Source organism: Anabrus simplex, chromosome 2, assembly GCF_040414725.1.
Source record: "Anabrus simplex isolate iqAnaSimp1 chromosome 2, ASM4041472v1, whole genome shotgun sequence".
NCBI classification, from domain to species: Eukaryota; Metazoa; Arthropoda; class Insecta; order Orthoptera; family Tettigoniidae; genus Anabrus; species Anabrus simplex.
The window spans coordinates 682,456,147-682,476,917 of NC_090266.1; the positions used below are offsets into that span (position 1 = coordinate 682,456,147).

At 39.4% G+C, this 20,771-nt stretch overlaps 1 protein-coding gene across 2 annotated transcripts in view; it reads right to left on the minus strand.

Moving 5' to 3' along the window:
* Positions 1-439: 439 nt before the first annotated feature.
* ND-B17.2 (NADH dehydrogenase (ubiquinone) B17.2 subunit) overlaps positions 440-20,771 on the minus strand; it is a 94,379-nt gene continuing 74,047 nt past the window's right edge. Inside the window, exon 4 of one of the 2 annotated variants that reach the window (XM_067141270.2) lies at positions 440-714. In XM_067141270.2, the coding sequence (XP_066997371.1) occupies positions 574-714 (141 nt within the window). In that variant the 3' untranslated portion in view covers positions 440-573. Of the gene's footprint in view, positions 715-9,586; positions 9,681-20,771 lie in introns of those variants that run through there. The other variant, XM_067141271.2, reaches the window with a different exon arrangement.

Here is a 20,771-nt window from a genome sequence, read left to right on the forward strand (position 1 = left end):
ATTTTGAATATTATAAGTATCGAGGAGCCTATAAAAGAACAGCAATGCAGCTACTGGTCAGTGCCGTTTAAGTAGCCATGGCCTTAGTGTCAGAAGGTTTGATCCCAAACTTAGGCAACACATGATTAAAATCCACATAAAATAGCTTAAAGGGAGAGGCAAAAGAAAATACCCACAGCTGAAGATAAAACTGCAAAAATGAAATTAATATCCATATTAAGCCAGATTTTTAAGTGATCAGATCAGCAAAGTCGATTATAAAATATGTTCAAGATAAGCTGACTGAACCCCACCAGTTAGTTTGTATTTAACTGTGTTTAAATCCAACAGCCTCTACATCAGATTTACCGGCTAGCTCTTAAACAAAAAACCTGCAACAGCATAAACTTGAAATGTTTACCACAAGAACGGGGCTCATCATAAAACAAATTGCACATCCTTTCATATATCACAAAATTTGTTTAATGTGTTAATAAATACATTGCTCTGTACAGTAAGATAAACATGATAACTACACTTAATTTAATTTTCACCTTGAAAATCATGAACCAACTTGACATTTTCAATGTCCATTTACTTCACCTTCTGATCTGAGTTTGGTTCATAAGGCTGTATTTTTGGTAATGTTGTACTATATGGCATATATGCATATCTTGTACCAGATTTATTTTCTTCATGGTCTGCCATCCATGGGTACTTCACTCTGCTAGGATCCTGAAAGAAATTAAACAAACCATCGTGATCCCAAGCAATAAGAAAAATTTTCACACACTTCAAAATACAAATACAGCATCACCTTGTTTATCCAGACTATCTGGGAAAAGAAACCGTTCAGATTACCAAAAATCCAGATAATCAGGAAGATCAAACAGAATACAGTACACACACTACAGCAAATTACACATGATATAAACAAGTTCATACCTTTATTTTTGCAAACAATAGAAAACATTTAGACACCATTAGTTCTGCTGTTTCTGTATGACATCAACCACTAAAGGCATGTTAATTTTGTATATCGTTTACATGCAGCACAATCACACAACCATTTCACTAACATCCGTCCAACAGACATAGTTTCTGCGTGACATTCTAAGTAAGCCATCAGGTGGTGTTGATTATTGTTTTAACCTCAAACCCAAGGCCAAATTTAGACATTACAATATTTTTTGTGTTTAATGGGCTCTTTGATAACAAAATATGACAAATTTGCTAAAATATTTTAGGTGGGGGGATATTTTGGCATGGGGCCTTTTGGGGTTCTGCGAGGTGGGGAGAAGAGATTTTGACATTAACTCCATTTCTGTTCAGTTTAAAATTACGGGACAAAGTACCACTTACCTGTACAAACAGTAATTTTTAAATATTTGGAGAGGGGTTCTAGGATTACTTTTGGTTGTATAATACGATACGTCCAGAACTATACCAAAGATTTGGCATGTACACCGTACAACCACGTATAACTTAAAATAGGAGAAGAGACAACAATTACAAACCTAAAACGCAGAATGTACCGGTATCACGTATGATACAAAAGGTCGCCACAAGTTACACTAATTGTCTGAGTCAGAAAAAAGATAAAACACATGACATATCATATATGCTGAACAGGAGTCGCTAGAGGTTAAGAGGAAGTAAAACTATGAAACCGTCCTCTCACTCCATCCAGTCTCTGAATGAGGCATTGCCTTTCTGATGGTGTGCCAGTCTAATTTTGAGGCTCCATTATCACCAGCTTCCTTATCTGCAGATGCACATGCAGCGATAGTTTTGTCATCCATCATAATACCACAACCATCGTCATTGTAACCATGCATTTACATCATTAATCCAATGAACTCTAATGACGAGAAATGCCCACTTGTGAGCACATGTCCTACAACTCTGATTACAAGGTGGGCTCACACATTGCCAATGCTCAGATAGCTTCCTATAATCCAACCAGTTTGTAACAGATGATTCTTGAGTTAAGAATTTTTTATACTAGAGGGTTGATGTGAGGGTATGTCAAAGTTTACCTTTGTTTGACCTTAACATCACGTGTATAGGGTGACTCGGAAATATTTCAGATTCCCTTCATGCCTGTAGCCAATATGGCAACTAGCAGCGTGCACGTTTCTGAACACGAGGAGTTAGTGAAGTTGGTTAATAGTGTTTTACATGGTGATTCGGGGCGATGACCTTCGATGTTAGGCCCCTTAAAACAACAAGCATCATCATAGTGATTCGAACGATAGTGTAAGTGAAGATTTTCAGGAATTAGAAGATGATAATTTGTACAAGGAACTGTTGAGTGTAAATAGTGCAAACTAGTCAAAAAATGTAAATATCACTAGTGACTTAGAGAGTGATGATGAGCATAACTTTAGTGCCAGGCCTCCACAACCAAAACATGCCAAACAGGATGACTGGGTGTGGATAAGTGGAGATGATAATCCTGGCATTCACCCCTTCAATGCACACAGTGGTGTTTCCGAGTTTTTATTTTGGAAATACATGGCCACAGCTCCATCAGAGCTCTTCATCTTTTTAGACTATATGGACCATTTATTTTCTATAATTGGTACAATCATGCTCAGAAGCAAATTAAAGGAGAATAAGAAAAAGCAAAAAGATGACGAGAAATGGTTTCACATAACAGAGGATGAAATAAAGGCATACTTTGCTTTGTGTACCCTAATGACCCAGGTTCGGAAACTTCATATCCAGTTGTACTGGAGTAAAGATAAGTGTATTGAAACTCCTATCTTTTCAGAAACGATGAGCAGGGAAATATTTCTCATTTCTCGTTACCTCCACATCACTGATGACGTTTCATGTGATGCTAGTGACAAACTGAGGAAAATCAGGCCTATAATTTTGCACTTATGCAAATACAGGCTACTGCAACACCTGCCCTATATATACAGGAAATGGCATGATTGAGCCTGTGAGCACTCCCAAAAAAAAAAACCCACCTGATAATTCATCTAAAGTACTGCAAAGAGGTATCAAACTTGTTCATCCAACAACATTCAGTGCCTTAAATGGAAGGACAACAAAGATGTTCATTTTCTTTCTTTACAATAGGCAGCAGGGATATTTCCGTTCAACCACTCCCACATAGCGCTATCAGCAGCATAAATCTTAGTTACCCGGCGTGCAATTTATCGGCTGCTTTGAGACTCCGATAAGAGTTTGTTGCTGGGCAAGTTTTGAGAGCTGAACCTTATTAGCTGTATTTTTTGTGTCAAACAGCTTAAATTAGCATAGTATGTTGATAAAAGCATAATACCATAATGGTTATTGGTATTGTATTGCAGGATTTTAGGCATCAAGCTTCCCTCGAGTTGCAGCAGTCATACCAGCTTCTCGCGTGTACAACATCCGGGACACACATTAAATGTCAAACTTTTGCGAAGAAACTCTACAAGGATACAAAATCAAAACCTATATTGAAATCAACTCAAATGAGCTTTAATTTTTCAGTTTTCAAACACCAGGTATAAGTTATTGTATGCACCCAGATCTTCCTGAGCATTATTGTAGTGTTAAAGCTAAGGCACTGGCTTTGTAACATGAGGTAGGGCCTACGTACGTTCAAGTCATTGTGTCGAATGTTTTTATTTTCATAATTAGCTATTGTATTTATCTGCATGCCTCTTTTCATATGTTCCTTTGTTGATAATGTATTTCAGTGAAATGTTTAATCACAATATTATGTCCATTAAGAAAAATGTTTCGTGTGTGTGCTAGACGTACTTATAGAGAGTGATGTTATGATTTAATTCCAGTCATCATTGATCTGCATTTGGGACTGTCACCCGGTGGCAGATTCTCTATCAATTGATCAAAGAAAATGTTCGATAGATTTCCAAATTCTTTTAAACTGTTTAGGAGAAGCCGCTGGAAATCTGTCTAGCCAACCCTGTATATCGATGTCTAGCTCCGGGTAGTTACGTAGCGCTTGCACGAAGGTGGTAGCAATCAAGCCAAAGTATCAGCTGATTTACCCCTCCAAGTAGTTTACCTTACATGAAGCTGCCATCTAGTTTACCAGCCGCTTGCTGAACGGGCCCTTTGTCAGAAAATAAACGCACTGGTTCCGATGGTCTCTGTCCTATCTTCCTTAACACATTCACGCCCGTATCCGAGTTACTGCCTATAGCACGTGACCATGCTGTGGACATTATCCGAGTTAGCCCGGATAAGCGCAACCTTGAACTGGAGCCATTCCTACGCAGATGGGATGTATTTTGGTCACAAATATGTGCGAGAGAGATAAAGGTAATACCCTTATGAATGCTTCTACTCACCAGAAACCACATGGACACGGAGATTCTCCCTTCAAATACACTTTTCGTGTTGTTTTGTTTCTGAAGGTAGCCTAGCGCTGGCCCAACTAGCTGCATAGTTGGTTTGTGATTGCACAAGCGTGTGTATAATCGCGTTCTGAAATGTAACCATGGCGGTTTTTTTTTTTTGCTAGGGGCTTTACGTCGCACCGACACAGATAGGTCTTATGGCAACGATGGGATAGTAAAGGCCTAGGAGTTGGAAGGAAGCGGCCGTGGCCTTAATTAAGGTACAGCCCCAGCATTTGCCTGGTGTGAAAATGGGAAACCACGGAAAACCATCTTCAGGGCTGCCGATAGTGGGATTCGAACCTACTATCTCCCGGATGCAAGCTCACAGCCGCGCGCCTCTACGCGCACGGCCAACTCGCCCGGTATATGTGGACAATTATTACAATAGCGTTGGACTCGCGAAACAATTACGGGAACAGAACACTACCATATGTGGAACAATAAGGTCAAATAGGGGTGTACCAAAGGATCTAAAGGAACACCAGGCAATTCTCAAATGGGGGAAATGACTTTCAAGAGGGACGAGAATGTATTGAGTGTTTCTTGGAGGGACAAAAAGGTTATTACTATGGTAACTACCATCCATTCAACAGAAATGGTCGAAACAAACAAATCTGGAAAAATACAAATGAAATCAGTCTGTGACTTGACTATAATCAACACATGCATGGTGTTGATACTGCAGACCAGTACTTTGCACTCTATCCTTTCATGAGGTTAACTATAAAGTGGCCAAAAAAGTTTTTTTTAATTTACTGTACTGCTCACTTTTTAATGCATTTCGGCTCTTCCAGAACTCAAATCCAAAAAAATCAAAAACATTTCAGAATTTCATGCGGACAGTAGTTAGGAACTTGCTCCAGGAAAAAAGTGAACCAGACATACAAGTACAGTCACCTCTCTCTGACATCTCAGCTCCATCTACTTCATGAGATCCAAGTCAACGTCCCTCGATTTTGCTGCCAAAAAGGGCACCGGCCAAGGATCCACCATTTAGGTTAGATGGAAAGAGAAAAGAGCATATTCTCTTCAAGTTTCCACCATCAAATAAAGTCAAGTTCCCCTCAAGAAGGTGCAAAGTGTGCTTCAATGACTAGTGAAACATGCTATTTTTGTGGAAAGTGTGACATTACCTACCACACCCTACAGAGATACTAGAGGACTTCATTAAGGTATGAGGAAAAATTTGTTTCCATATCTTGTTTAGAACTTATTGTGAAAAGAATTCATTGTTGTTTGCTCTGCCACTAACAGCTGGAATAGCTGGGCCAGCCCTTTAAATAGCCAGCTCAGATGATGGGCGTGAATGTGTTAACACATTGTGGACCAGGTGATCATCACACTGCTCAAACCCTGTGCCCGGCCATTTTCTGTGTAACATATTGCTACAGCGCATGCACATAAACAAATGAGTCAAGCTTCACTAACCTTGTACTGATTATGGTGAAATTTACAGGAGACCTTTGGTAAGAGTCCTAATAACGTTTTCTGGTGTGGTATCTGCTCAAATCTATTTCTACTCATTGTATATGGTGGTTTAAGTGAGGGGATCGGTTGACCAGTAGTCTTTCCAACAGGACATTTTTACCTGTCCCATCAATATAAACAAAGCAAAAAATCGTGTCGTATCGTTACATCAGGCCACTTCAAGCTCTTAGGGGATATTTTGTGTGATGAAGTTTGCTCGTGATACAATTTCGTATGCTCAGCAACAAGTCCAAAGAAATCATCACAAAAAGTAAGCCCTACTACTCAATATTTTAAGGTGCATCAAGTCTTACCGTTTTTCCAGGAACTCCTGGGAAATCCTCTGAAGTCGGCAAACTATTATTTTCTACCCATTCATCATAATAAATAAGCACATACTTCCATTTACGCTCACAATATAACTTTCAGCCTTGTTCTCGACCACCTCTACGTCATGTTGTTTTGGAGGGCGTACATCATTATTATCAACAGAAACACTTTTGTTAGAATAGCTTTCAACATCGAACTCGCAGTCGTCAACATCACTGAGGCAATATGGTACTTATCCAGATATAATTAATTACAAATCTCGTCTGCATCTAAGCTCGTGTTCAGTCTGGGAAGCGCCATCTTACCCACCACACGGCTCCTTGAACGATGTAAACATGAGGTCGGAAAACTAAGCAAATGAATCATAAAACAGAAGAAGAACAATGCAAAGCTATCATGGAATAACACAAAAGCTTCAACACCGAGATTCTAGTAACCTTGACCGCCACCTAGTTTCAGAAGTTTCGACAGATGTGACAGAACATACGAGTCTCGAAGACGAGTTAACTCGTCTCCCGTCCGCAATGTGTTAAGAATACAGCAGTAGCTCTTTCATACCTTATTAGCATGATATTCAATTGTTGCTTTTCAGTCGGCTACTTTCTGAGCTCCTGGAAACTTGCAATATCACACCCGTTCTTAAGTGTGGAAAGAGGTCCGATATCACAAATTATTGCCCAGTCTCTATATTACCTACTTTATCAATCATTTGTGAAAGGATCGTCCACCAGCGTTTGCTTTTGTTTACAATTCTATATATATATATCCCGCCGGCAGCATGGTTTCCTTCATGGAGGCTCTTATGTAACTCCTCCATCATGACACATCTGCCATTCACGCGGGTTCTCAACTTCATGTATGCTATATCGACATCATTAAGACCTTCGATACTGTGGATCACGCGCTTCTTTCACACAAACTTTCTGAACGGTGTAACATGCATTGGAGACTCCTAGCTCTCATTAATAGTTTAATGAGTGAAAAATTACAGCGCATGGTCCTTGATGCAGTTCTTCTCCCACCACCATCCTCTCTGGTGAACTGCAGATCCCCTTCTTTTTGTCCTATTTATTGATGATCTTATCGATACCATTTCCCATCATTCATGTGAAATCCTTCTCTTTGCACATGATTGTAAAATCTTCAAGCAGATAAATTCTCCCACAGATACAATCAACTTGCAAAATGCACTTGATTCACTGTCACGTTGGTGTAGTATGTGGCATCTTAAACCTCATGCCTCCAAATGTTCCACCATTTCATTCACACTTTGCAGGTCTCCTGTACTGAAAGAATATCACCTGCTAAACCAACTGATTATGATTGTTGATAATCAAAAAGAATTGGGAGTGCAGTTTGACAGTAAATTGTTTCTTACCCAAACAGGGACACCTCACGAGCTATGTCACTCCTTGGTTTACTCTATAGGTTTTCTGACATCACAGACGTAAATGCTGTCAGAGCATTCTACATTTCCTGTATCTTACAGATTGTTGAACACACCTCTCCAGTCTGGTCCATTTCTGCTTCTTCAAATCTCCACCTATCTTGACGGTCCACAATCTTTCTTCCGTGCAATCGTCAGAGCGAGGGTCCCCACCTGTCGCAACTTGAGCACTAACCAAGTGGTTGGGAAACTAAAACTCAAAACTCTTTCTGATCAGAGGAAAGTAGCCGACCTAAAGCTGCTGTACAAAGCAGCTGTTTATTTAGGTCACCAGAATTAGTTTCCTTATTCCCCCTCCAGATCCCATCCCGTACTACTAGAATGAAGACCCTCTTCCATATTCCTTACTCCTGGCTTTCTCTTACCCAAAGGTCCACTTCTGTACGTCTTCCAGCAATGTCTAATACCTTATCTATCAACAAGAACCTTGATATCTTCCTACTGTATCCTTCCGTCATGACATTTCTCATATAACTTAATTTTGCTTCTTTTTCTTTCCCGTCTTTTCTCTTGTATTCAAGTGTATTTTCATATGTTTATGGAATTGTTTATGTAAATACAGTATATAATATATAGGATTGTACAGTTTTTCTTCAGTATATTTGTGTCCTTTGTAAACGTCTGTGTATTTTTCATTTTAGATTAATATCTATTGCACATATCTCAGATCTTTATAATTCGGTGTTATGCTGTTGTTGATGCTAAATAAAATAAATAAATAATAGTTACTTTCTTACATCTCCTTTATCTTCATTAAGAATCTCTCTATCCCAGCAGTCTCCCATTCCTGTTCTGTCTAGCAATCTTTTAACTTTCCTTAGCCAGTAATCATATTTTAAATGCTTCATCTAATGTTGGTAAGCTAAATTCAATATTTCCCTCCAGTTTCCCCTTCATAACCTTAACCAATATTTTACAATCTTTCTAGCTATATCTGCTTGCATACTTCTAGCTTTGCATATAATTCTAACACCACTATTAGCTGTATATTCCGGTAGACCCATTATTTTGTAAAATGTTTTGCCTATTACATCCAGTTCTTTTACAGCTTTCTTCAAAGCCCCATACCTCTAACCCATAGACTCTGGATTTTACAACCAAATTTAAAATCTTTTTGTGCAGTTTATATTCAGCATCTTTCTCTCCAAACAACTTGCACTAGATAGATCTGCCAGGCTTTTCATTTTTTTTTTAATTTTAGAATTTGCTTTACGTCGCACCGACACAGATAAGTCCTATGGTGATGATGGGATAGGAAAGGGCGAGGAGTGGGAAGGAAGTGGTCCTGCTCTTAGCATTTGCCTGGTGTGAAAATGGGAAACCATGAAAAACCATATTCAGGGCTGCCAACAGTGAGGCTTGAATCCACTATATCCCGAATGCAACCTCACAGCTTCACGACCCTAAACACAAAGCCACTTGCTCAGTACACTTTCATTTTTTCTCACCTTAATTTGTTCGTTCCACTTACCATTACATGCTTGTATAATTCTTAAATATTCGATTTTATTGACTACTATCATCTAACTACCACCTTTCTTATTTACTTTACTGTATTTCCCATTTTACATACCATTACTTCTGTTTTATTAATGTTAATTTTTAAACTCCATTTTCTGCAATATTCAGCAGGCCTTAAGATGCTGCTTTGCATACCAACTGAAGTTAGAGAGAGTAGAAGACTACCATCTGCAAAAACCAAGCCAGGAATTTCTTTACTGTTAAGACAAGGGTTTGTCATAATGAACAATATTGGTAATAGGTTGCATCCCTGCTTTAGCCCATTATTTGAATTAAACTCTCCTAACATTAAGTCTTCCTTTATTTTAGTTGTGCAGTTAACCTATGAATAGATTTCTTCTACAGGGTCTCTCATTTAAACTAAGACCGAACACACGGTGTTTGTACTCTGCGCTACGGCAGCTGCCTCAGCCTAACTTATGTCGCACGCGGCCGCCCTGCTTTAAGCGTATACACAATCTTGTATGAAATCATACCTTATAAATTATGCTGGAAGTGTCATCCCTCCTGGGTTATACATGCACTGTATCTGGTAAACACATTCTGGCTGACGAGAGCGAGTTCAACCACTGTAACGTTTCAGATTTCATATGTAATATGAAGTATTTGTTTGATACACGTTTTCTTTCAGTTTAGCCCACAAATAAAAATCACACACTGTTAGATCTAGAGAATGAGGGGGAAATGGACCAGCACTGATCACTTTGCAAACACTTCCAAGATTGTAAGAAGGGAAACTTCTGCTGTATGAGCAGGGGCTGAATTTTGTTGAAACCACCCACGTTATTTTTCTTCTTCCGTTAACCTATGGAAGAACGGCCAAGCAGGCATCAATTTTTGGTAGTGAGACGGAGTCTCTCATAGTGCATTGGCACTGCCGGTGGCTCCTATTAGCCTACGCAGTGGCCTCCATGGTATGCACTAGCCATGCGTCTTGGTATGTGTGCTAGGTACCAACTGATGAGCCCAGCCTAGCACACGGGGGTAAAACGCTGGCAACCAGGAATGAGTTAGCTGAAAAATTTATAATGTCCAATAACGGACCATTTATATTGGTATTATAAATTTACTTATTCGGAACAAATATTTCAGATTCCCTATGGAATACCATCTATATCATTAAAAAAAAGTAATCGCCAGACATTTCGCACCAGACGTTCCTATACAGCTAATTACAGACAGCACACTCATTACAACATAAGCGAAACTAGCCAATTACAAATATCAGAGAAGGTAAGCAAACGGTACGGCAATTCTGACAATCAGGTTGCCTACCCAAAAGCATGTGAAGATAACGACTAGTTTCTTAAAACAAATTTATATTGTATTCAATTTTGGAGGATATCGTTATAAAGGGGAGCCTCTGTGGCTGAGGTGGCAGTGTGCCAACTTCTCACCGCTGGGTTCCGTGGTTCAAATCCCGGTCACTCCACGTGAGATTTGTGCTGGACAAAGCGAAGGCAGGGCAGGTTTTTCTGTGGGTACTCCGGTTTTCCCTGTCGCATTTTTCATTCCAGCAACACTCCAATGCCATTTCATTTCATCTGTCATTTATTAATCATTACCCCAGAGGAGTGCAACAGGCTTCGGCAGCCGGCAAAATTCCTATCCTTGCCGCTAGATGGGGGCTTCATCCATTCCATTCCTGATCCGGTCGAATGACAGGAAACAGCCTGTGGATTTTCATCATTATAAAGGTTTTATTTCTTGAAAATAAAACACAAATTAAAGCTAATTTACTTCTTTTTTTCAACCTTTAAATTGTCTCCTAAAATTAGGGTGTGCAAATTATTTCTTTATATACAGTATTCCTGAGATTCAGAAAAATGGGAGAGTAGGCTGTGTGTGTTGAAGCGGCTCACCTGCACAGAGCCAGGCAGTAGGGAAAGGATGTTGGTGGGACAGTTAACAGAGGTATAGGAAGGTGAGGTAGGAATATGACTAGGTGATGTTTGAGGAGAGATCTGCTGGCTGTAATTAGAGAAATTTATTTCCCTTAATCTTAGCAAACAATACTTCTAATGACAAACACTGATCACTATGTAGTTTATGCAGAAACTGAGTTAGAGGAAGAGTGCTACACCAAAATTTTCTGTTTTTTTTAACGTGATATAAAAAATATTTAGAATGTGTGTACCATAATCTTTTTAAAGCTGACTAATATGTCTTGCTGGTTCAATGATGTTTACTGGCCTAGTTATAATTACCGACAATCTAATTGCTTACAGGTTAAAAATATTCTGTTAAAATTTCTTTAGTATTTACCACTGGGGAGACTTTGGACATTTAACCTGGGACAAGTTTGGACTGTAAAGTCACTCTGAATTTCTTTCTTTTGAAGACTATTTCTTTTTAGAAAAGCCATGGACACACAAGAAAACGAAGCCAACTGCTGATACAGAATTTACCGTGTAACATGCCATACAGAAAGGCCAGTCAATCTGGTCCAGTGCACAGGAGCCCAATCAATTCAGCAAAGCATGTTACAGAACCAAACCACCCTGGCAATGACTATGTGAAGTATGAACCTAACTCTCGCAGAAGTCAAGTATTCAATGAACAGATAGAATAAAGCACTACAGGAATATTTTTTGATGGCTTACACCTATTTCATTTCTGTATCATAATTATCATTAAAAAATAATGTCGAAGTGCCAGTTTCTAGGGAAACTCCACAGTGTGCTGGACCAGACTGGCTTTATGAAGCACCATAAAAGACTTGAGGATAAGAATTCCAGAAGCTAAGAGCCTGGCCAGAATTTATTCCTCCAACCGTACACCTGGTTGTGAATTTATGACAAATTTACAAGTGCCAAGGGAAGATATTTCCTCATGCCAGATAAAAGTCTTAGATGAGGCAGGGAGAGTTTGAGGTCACTGCATTGCTGAAAGTTTTATGTGTGAGATTTAAGCCTAATCAACCATTCATGTTCCACAAGAGCATTACGACTGTTCAGGGAGTTTTACAGGTGATTGGAAAGAAAAGCCTTCTTCACAAGTCACTTCAAGGAATAGGGAAGGACTGGTTACCAATATAGGTATAATTAGTGCAAGTGTAAGGGCCCAGCTTTTAATTTGGGTATTCCCAATGCTTTGGCTTTGATGAAAAACAGAAGGGTGAGAGAGGGTGCCATCTAACATATCTCTGGGACTCGTCCACAAGAGTGGGTGGATTACAGCATCATATGTTTTAATAACAATAATAATAATAATAATAATAATAATGTAAGCAATGCAGTATTCATAGCCTTCCACACAAAAACTACTGAAAACTGTGAGAGCGAGTCCCCTATTCTGGTTAGATTTGTTTTTTACAACCGACTTTACGTCACACAAATAGGTCTTATGGCAACGATGGGACAGGAAAAAGGCCAGGAGTGGGAAGGAAGTGGTCATAGCCTTAATTAAGGTACAGCCCCCAGCATTTGCCTGGTGTGACAATGGGAAGCAACAGACAAAAACCATATTCAGGGCTGCCGACAGTGGGGTTTGAACCCAATATCTCCTGAATGCAAGCTCACAGCTGTGTGCCCCTAGATGCACAGCCAACTTGCTCGGTGTATACAATGTTGATTATACACTTGTACATACTGCAGTTTGGAAAATATTATTTCAGGGTTTTACTGTGCAGTGATTGCAAATCTGACAGTATAAATGTTTGCATGTCTGAACACTCAGGTTATTGCTCAAAACTAGCAGTGAAGCGTAATGCCTGCTTGAAAATTCTATCTCAAGAATATAGATCACCTAGAATAAAAGATGAAGATTTTCAGAGGCTACTTTTTGATGTCAACAAAAGTAGGGTTGATACTTTTTTTTTTAATCCACGGGGAGGGAGGCATTCTGTTATGCAGATATTTTCAATGAATATGGGAATGAATACTATGGGATCATAGCCTTATTCATGGCTATTGAATAGATCAGTTCAAGGACAGGATATTGAAGTCAGTACTTCCCCTTAGTTGTAAAGCTGTACACACATGCTTACAGTCTGATCCTTCATTAAAAGAGAAAGTAATCTTAAAATATTTGAGTTTCTTATGATGGCATGTTCCATAAACATGGACACACCTCAAATTATGACGTAAGAATTTTAATAGATGTTCCCACATAAATTGTGGTAGATTCTGAAGTTCTTTCAAAATTATGTGTGATGTGTGTTTCTGCTGCTGACTGCTTAAGAGAGGACTCTCTGGAATATAGTAAGTGGTATGAGGACCATACTGGTAATGGACATTGCCAGAAAAGCCAGTCATGTTCATCCAATGCTATTGAAAAGGATGTAGCAGAAACACTGTGGCAAACGCGTCATAGAAAGAAAATTGAAGTACAGTAGAATTACATTAGTCTGGCATCTAACAGTCCGGAACGCCCGATGGTCCGGCACCATTCCAGGATTTTTTAATGTTACTTTTTTTTTTTTAACATTTGTGACAGTTAAAGAGCACAGTGTGGTTCGAAACCACCGGGAAGTGTCCACTATGCGTCTGCTATAGTTACACACAATTGACATTGTTGGCTGTCAAGGTAAGACTATTATAAGGTAGGCCACTCCCGCCCGTTCAGCGAAGAATTTACCCACACTGCTTTGCGTGCTGTGACGTCATGTGGCCGATAACTGAGGCCCCGGCTGACTTAGGAGCGAGTGAAAAATGAGGTAACTAGCAAAGAGGATAGGACAGAATAGAGATGTAACTCAATGATAAATTTCGGTACCAAGCCACTAGGCGCTAGTAGTTTCAGTCCCCGATCAGAGATAATGACACAATGCGGATTTTGTGCAATACCTTACTGCTATTATCAACAGATAGTGCAGAGGAATGACATCCAGTGCAGTGACGCATATTCGGTTATGCTTACAGCTACCCCCCCCCTCCTTCCCCGTCAATAACAATGCAGTTCTACTACTTCCATGACCGATACGTTGTAATTCATATATTTTTATTTCCAAGTACTTACTATGTTGTAAATAATGATCTGATACCCCTAGTTCGTATGGCATACTATGTTACTGAGAACATAAGCACACACCTCAAAGCAGCTTTAACTTCAAATGAATGACACATTAACACAAAACTGATATAACAAATACAAAATCCCTTCAAAAGCAAAACAGCAGAGCACACCATATGCAAGAGAATGGGGTATCACATCAATATCCAAGTACCACATGAAAATAAAAATAACAGAATTAAATGCACTGAGATAGGAAATATATAGAACTACATTAATAGAACCACTCACTCAAACAGGAAATACAGGATTTCAGGAGGACTGGCAAAGATATATTTCTAATAAACAGGCACAAGGAACAAAGATTTACAGCACAAGCACGTGGACACTTGGAATTCAAACAACACAAATACTGTAGCATCATGGGAACTATCGCTTTGGAACCATAAGCCCCATTAGACTTTCACCGGGGTGGTAACTAGTGAGTGTGTGTGTGTGTGTGTGTGTGTGTGTGTGTGTGTGAGAAACCAGTATAAAGGAAGTGTTGTGGGAGAAGCTGTCATCCATAAGTAAAAATAACAGTAATTGTGCAGTTGCAAATTGCGACAATTATGGCCGTAAGACGAGTGGTATAATGTACCATCGTTTCCCTAAAGATGCAGTGACGCAGAAAGAATGGTTATCGCGGTGTAAGCATGCCGATGAAATCAACGTGAACAATGCACGTATATGTTCAGCTCATTTCCTTCTGGAGGATTACGAGTGTGATTTAAAGAATGAGCTGCTCGGTTTACCGCAAAATAAGAAACTAAAAGCAAATGCAGTTCCATCAGAGCATTTACCAAATTGGCGCGGAGAAGTAGGCCTACGTACAGCTGAATGTGGCATGAATAGCGAAGCAGTCGAAGAGGTAAGGATGCTAAAGATCTTTCCACATAAGTACTGTTGAACTGATTAACCTTGATTTACAGTATTCATCTGTTAACTTTTATCTTCTCGAATGACTTTTGTTTTATTCATAGGTAGTTATGATTCCTCATTTGTTAGAAATAAAACAGCCGACCTCGTTGGTGTAGTAGTAGAGTTATTAACTACTATCCCCGAGGTTCAGGGTTCGATCCCCGATCCCGCCAAGTAATTTAATCTGGCATGGGGGATTGGTACAGGGTCCCACCAGCCTCGTGAGGTCAGTCGGTGGATTAGGACACGTAGAACATCACCGGCATCGAAGTATAAGACCCATGGGGTTACACGTGTTACGTTTACTTAGGAATACAACAGGAAACCTGGAACTGTGACAATTACCTACCTATTCTTTACAAGTTGCTCTTTTTTCCTTTTAGGCTGTACGTGATCGTGTTCAACGGCATCAAAGTAGAGAAGTGCGAAAGAGAGCAACTGCAACCTAGGAGTCTATATCTCCGATGAAAAAGAAAGTGGACAAAGTCACAAACACAGAGCCCATCTGTGAACTCTCTGATATGAGACTAAAAGACAAAGAAATTAAAAGACTGAAAACCGAAATATAAGTCCTAAGGAAGAAAAATGCAGTCCAAGAAATTCCCTTAAGAAAGTGTGATGCAGCCCCGAAAAAGGTCAAAGCTGTAAGGCACATGTTGCCAAACAAGAGAAAATTATCCAGAACTCTGAAAGAACGTGTCATGAGGAAAGTGGAAAGCGTGCTATCTAAGTGTTTCACTCCCGGACAAATTCGCTGCTTGTTACGAGGCAACAAACGAGTAACATGGAGCTACGAGGATATTGCCAATGCACTGACTTTAAATGCCCTTTCTCGAAAGGCTTATACCTATTTAAGAAAGCGCAACATTCCTTTGCCGTGTCGTGCTACGCTTCAGAATTGGACTAGGAATTTTAAGTGCAATCCGGGTGTTTCGGAAGGAGTTCTGTCAATTTTGAAAGTTAAGGCCCGTACATTTAGCGAGTTAGAAGAAAACTGTATTGTGCTTTGACGAAATGAACATTGATGGTCATATCTGCTATGATGCCTCGGAAGACAGGATTTTAGGACCTCACAGCAATGTTCAAGTTGTGATTTGCGGTTTGTGTAAATCTTGGAAGCAACCACTTTATTACGATTTTGATGTGACAATGAACAGCAAATTGCTCCGAGATATAGTAATGAGAGTTGAAGATTTAGGGCTACATGCCGTGGAGGTAACGTGTGATATGGGGGGGGGAAAGAATTCAAAAGTGTGGAACAAACTCTGTGTCAACACATCAAGAACTTTTTTCATAAATCCAGCAGACAAGGAAAGAAAGATCTGGGTTTATGACGTGCCACACTTACTGAAGCTCCTTCGAAACCACTTTCTAGATGAGGGGGGTAGTTTTGCCTGATGGAACTGAGATAATGAGAAAGATAATTGAGGACGTATTAGATAAGCCAGAAAAGCGATTTATCTACTACGCATTAAACCCTTTAGCCGCCTTTTCACCTCCTGCAGCTAGAGTAGATGTTGGTAAGCACCGCTAGTGTATTAATCATACTTCAAAATGTGCTGCATGTACCATTTTTTATCACATCCAAGCCTTCCTGTCATTCTAAAATTTCTAGCAATGCCAGGAATCAAGCCCGGGCCTTCAAGGACGGCAGCTAATAGAACTAACCATTATGCTTTGGAGGTGAACACTTGGGTGATTATTACTTAATTTTTATTAAGCAATGTTATACTAACCTCGCATAGCTGTGAATGTCCTGTTGGATGCCACTTATGTCAGCAATTCTACACACATTTTGCCCTCCTATCCGTATGTCTTGGAAATCTAAATAATCTAGTCCTTTTAGATGAGCGACTTTTACAATTTAGAGTGACAATAATCCATTATAATTTCAATCTCATTGCACACGATAACATGCAGACCCCAGAAAATAGAGCTCTATAATCTTAAAATGGCCACTGCTGCTAAGAATTCTTGGAGCATGACCAACATACAGACCTTGCCTAATGTGCACCGAGATGTTTAGAGTTTCCGAAAGGTTGAGTTTTATGGAATAAGGAGTGGATTATACACAATCTATAACATTTTACATCATATTACTCTAATGAAAGTTCTAGTACCACTGGGCCAAGTGGCTCAAGACGGTTGAAGTGCTTGCCTACTGACCCCACTTGGCAGGATTGATCCTGGTTCAGTCTGGTGGTATTTGAAGGTGCCTAAATATGTCAGCCTCATGTTGGTAGACTTACTGGTACATAAAAGATCCTGCGGGACAAAATTCAGGCACCACCTCCGAAAACAGTCAAACATAGTTAGTGGGATGTGAAAACAATAACATTATTATTATTATTATTATTATTATTATTATTAGTTCTAGTACAATACAGGACACAGAAAAGTACAACCTTCCCTACAATAACAGTTACAAATTTATAAGAAAATTAGAAACAAAATTGAAGAAATGGCTAGTTCTTTGTAAGAGAAAATGTACTGCTGACTGTCTTACGCACAGCGTTGTCGCATAGATGATGGAGAAACAAAATATCCATAGGAGGTTCATCTTGCTCCTCCATATAACTGAGCATTCCTTCAGTGGCCTACAGTCTTTCACTGTGAGTCATCTTTTTATATTTTCCATTATCTTTCATACCTTCATCTTCATTTTTACCTCCATTTTCTTTCACTAATCAAACTATTTTACTTTCTAGAAGTTCACAGTTTTCATCCTGCCCCATCCATCTTCCAACACCACCACCACCACCACCAGTAACTCTTCGCAGTGTGGAATTTTCTTCAATGGGTCCACTATTTCACAATTTCCTGTCTCCTTCCTGAGTTGCTGAAACATGTTTCCTGAATGGTCCAACAAATTTCTCAAGGAACGAACAAGGATTATATGCTTTATTTCATTCCAAGATTCAGATATCTTCCACATTATGTCCAATATGTCTACTTTCTTCAGTTCATCAATCATGTCACACACTTCCTCCACCGCTAACACAAAAGAAGCAAAGTTTAAGTCTGTGTCTCTTTTTCAGTGATTACAAAATACCGTGGTCTATTGGGTGATACACCATAGTCATGTTAGCTGGAAGATGTGTGTTTGAGTCATCAGTCCAGCAAGATATGGCTCTTATATCTTAGTTTCATAACTGTTCCACATCAGGATGGGACGAGGCATTGTCAAGAATGAGAATTGCTTTCCTTGGCAGATTTTTCAATTTTGGAAACTTCTCTACCAAAGGTACAAATTCCTTATAAAATCAGTCTTTATAAATGCATCTGACCGATTCCTGTACCAAAAGGTAGATCATAGATGGTGTCAGTCCCATCTGTGGACTAATGGCTGCTTGTTGCTTTGCTTCATGCCAAGACTAACTCTCACCTTTCTTCTTTTTTCTTTCCTGGATGCAAGTGTTTTCAAGAGCAACATTAGAAAATTCACGTCAGACTCATCACACTTATAAATTTGATTCCCAGATACACACTCCTCCTCAATTAGTCTGTGGAAATTTTCCTTCAATTTCTTAACATTTTCCAAGTCAGCAGATAGTCTTCGCCACATACGTACAACTGTCGGATGCTCTAGCGCTTCTTTCACCTCTCAAGCCAGCCAACACTAGCAGTAAATCCAGGCTCACCTTCATGAAATTTGAGGGCTTTCTCCTGCAAAATAGGCCCTGAAATGCATGTTCCTTTTTCCCTTTGCTGCCTAAACGACAAATAAATGCCTCACTCACTTTCTCGTATTTGCCACCTTCCATAATTCTCCTTTCATTTAAACCATCAGTACAAGCTCTTTCCACACACCAAGACTACTTTTGGACCCCTTCTTTATCCACCAAATTATAGTACTTCATCCAACACCTAAACTCTAAACACTAATAGTAATAGATAATAAGAATAGAAAGGAATGTGAGTGTCGACTGACAGGAGCTACCTACCTTTATTCAGCATCTTTAGAAAGGGGCAATTGAGTACATTGCAATTTCCAACAAAAGAACTAAACCTGTCACCAATTTTGTCAGACAGTTCTATGAATTTCTGTCACAGATGGAAAGGGATATAAATTTAACATTGCAACAAATCTTTGAACTGAACACGAAAAAACGTGGATATTCAAGACACACACATTTATGTACAGTATTGCAGTTACAATAATACAGAACTGTAATTAAAATGTACCTACTTACTGCTTAGACAATGCTAGAAATTACAGAATTACAGTCTACCTATTGACAGACTGCATTATTTCAAAGATGATGTTCAGTTGGACCAGCAAGTCATTTAGCGATTAAACAAGAAAAAAACATTGTTCATAAAGCTGTCGAGTTGCACGGAATGTCCAGTTATTGGGAGTCTGAGTTAGCGAATTCTATTCTACTATACCAAGAAGTGAAGTTCTAGCAGTGAAAAGGACCAGAGGAAGAAGAAGATTGCTAAAGCAGGAGAGGGGGCAAATAAGAAATCTGGGAGCCCCATTTATGTACCAGGAGAATTTTAGTGTATGCAGTGCCTGTAGATATTTAATCACAGTTTTCTCACACTATAAATTTTCCCTTGCATTACAGTTTTTCAGATAGGCAGTTCAAACATGATAGATTAGTTCACAGATATATGGTGAACCAGCAAGATACCCGTGCTTCGCTACAGTATTATACTGAAATTTATAATTGATTGCTTTAACGTTATATATAATGCGCCAATATTCGCAATCTGACTCGTTGCTGAGAGATTCCGCCAAAATTCGCGATCTGACTCATTTCCTGAGAGATTACGGCAAAGTTCCTCCCATTTTTCAATCTTTTTCCAGAAATCGATTTCGTACTTCCCGGGCAAGATCCAGGTATTCCACCTGGTCAGTTGGGTCCCTAAATCTTTGCCATCTTTTCCTAAAAGCATTTTTAATGAGGATCAAATCCTTGAGGAGATCCGGGGTGGTGTCATCTTAGGTGCCTTGGCGGTACTGAACCCGCGGCCGGACTGCATTCGTAGTCATTACCCGTCCAGGACCCGTTTCCAGTGCGGTCTGCACATTTTGACGACGGTCCAGAATAATATTATTATTATTATTATTATTATTATTAGGGTGGGTGAAATTAGTTGAATTCAGGTCAATATTATCATTATTATTATTATTATTATTGATGTTCTGGACCCCACAGCAAGATGCAAGATCGCTACTTGGTGGTAAATTACATCTGCTGCCATTGTCATTGATGACAACATGACCAGAACCATTGTCGCCCGTAGGCAAGTGCGCAGGATTTCTGGCAATACGAATGACATACTTCCGTGCATTATTGACCTTATTATAGAGCTGAACAATTGAACGGTCAATCTCATTCCTATCGTTTATTTCATATGTGTTTAATTTTTTATTTATATGCCTAGAGAATCTACTGTAATCTAAGAAGGTTCTCCAAAGGAAAAGATGGCTGTTGAAAACGAACCCAGGAAAGATTAAAAATGATCAGTTTATGGTCAGAATACGTACACTGAAAATCCACAGCCTGTTTCCAGTCAGCAAACCGGGTCAGGAATGGAATGAATGAAGCCCCAGTCTAGCAGCGAGGATAGGAATTGTGCCGGGTGCCGAAGCCTGTTGAACTCCTCTGGGGCAATGAGTAATGAATGACAAATGAAATGAAATGATATTGGAGAGTGTTGCTGGAATTAATGACTGGGAAAACCGGAGTATCCGGAGAAAAACCTGTCCCGCCTCCGCTTTGTCCAGCACAAATCTC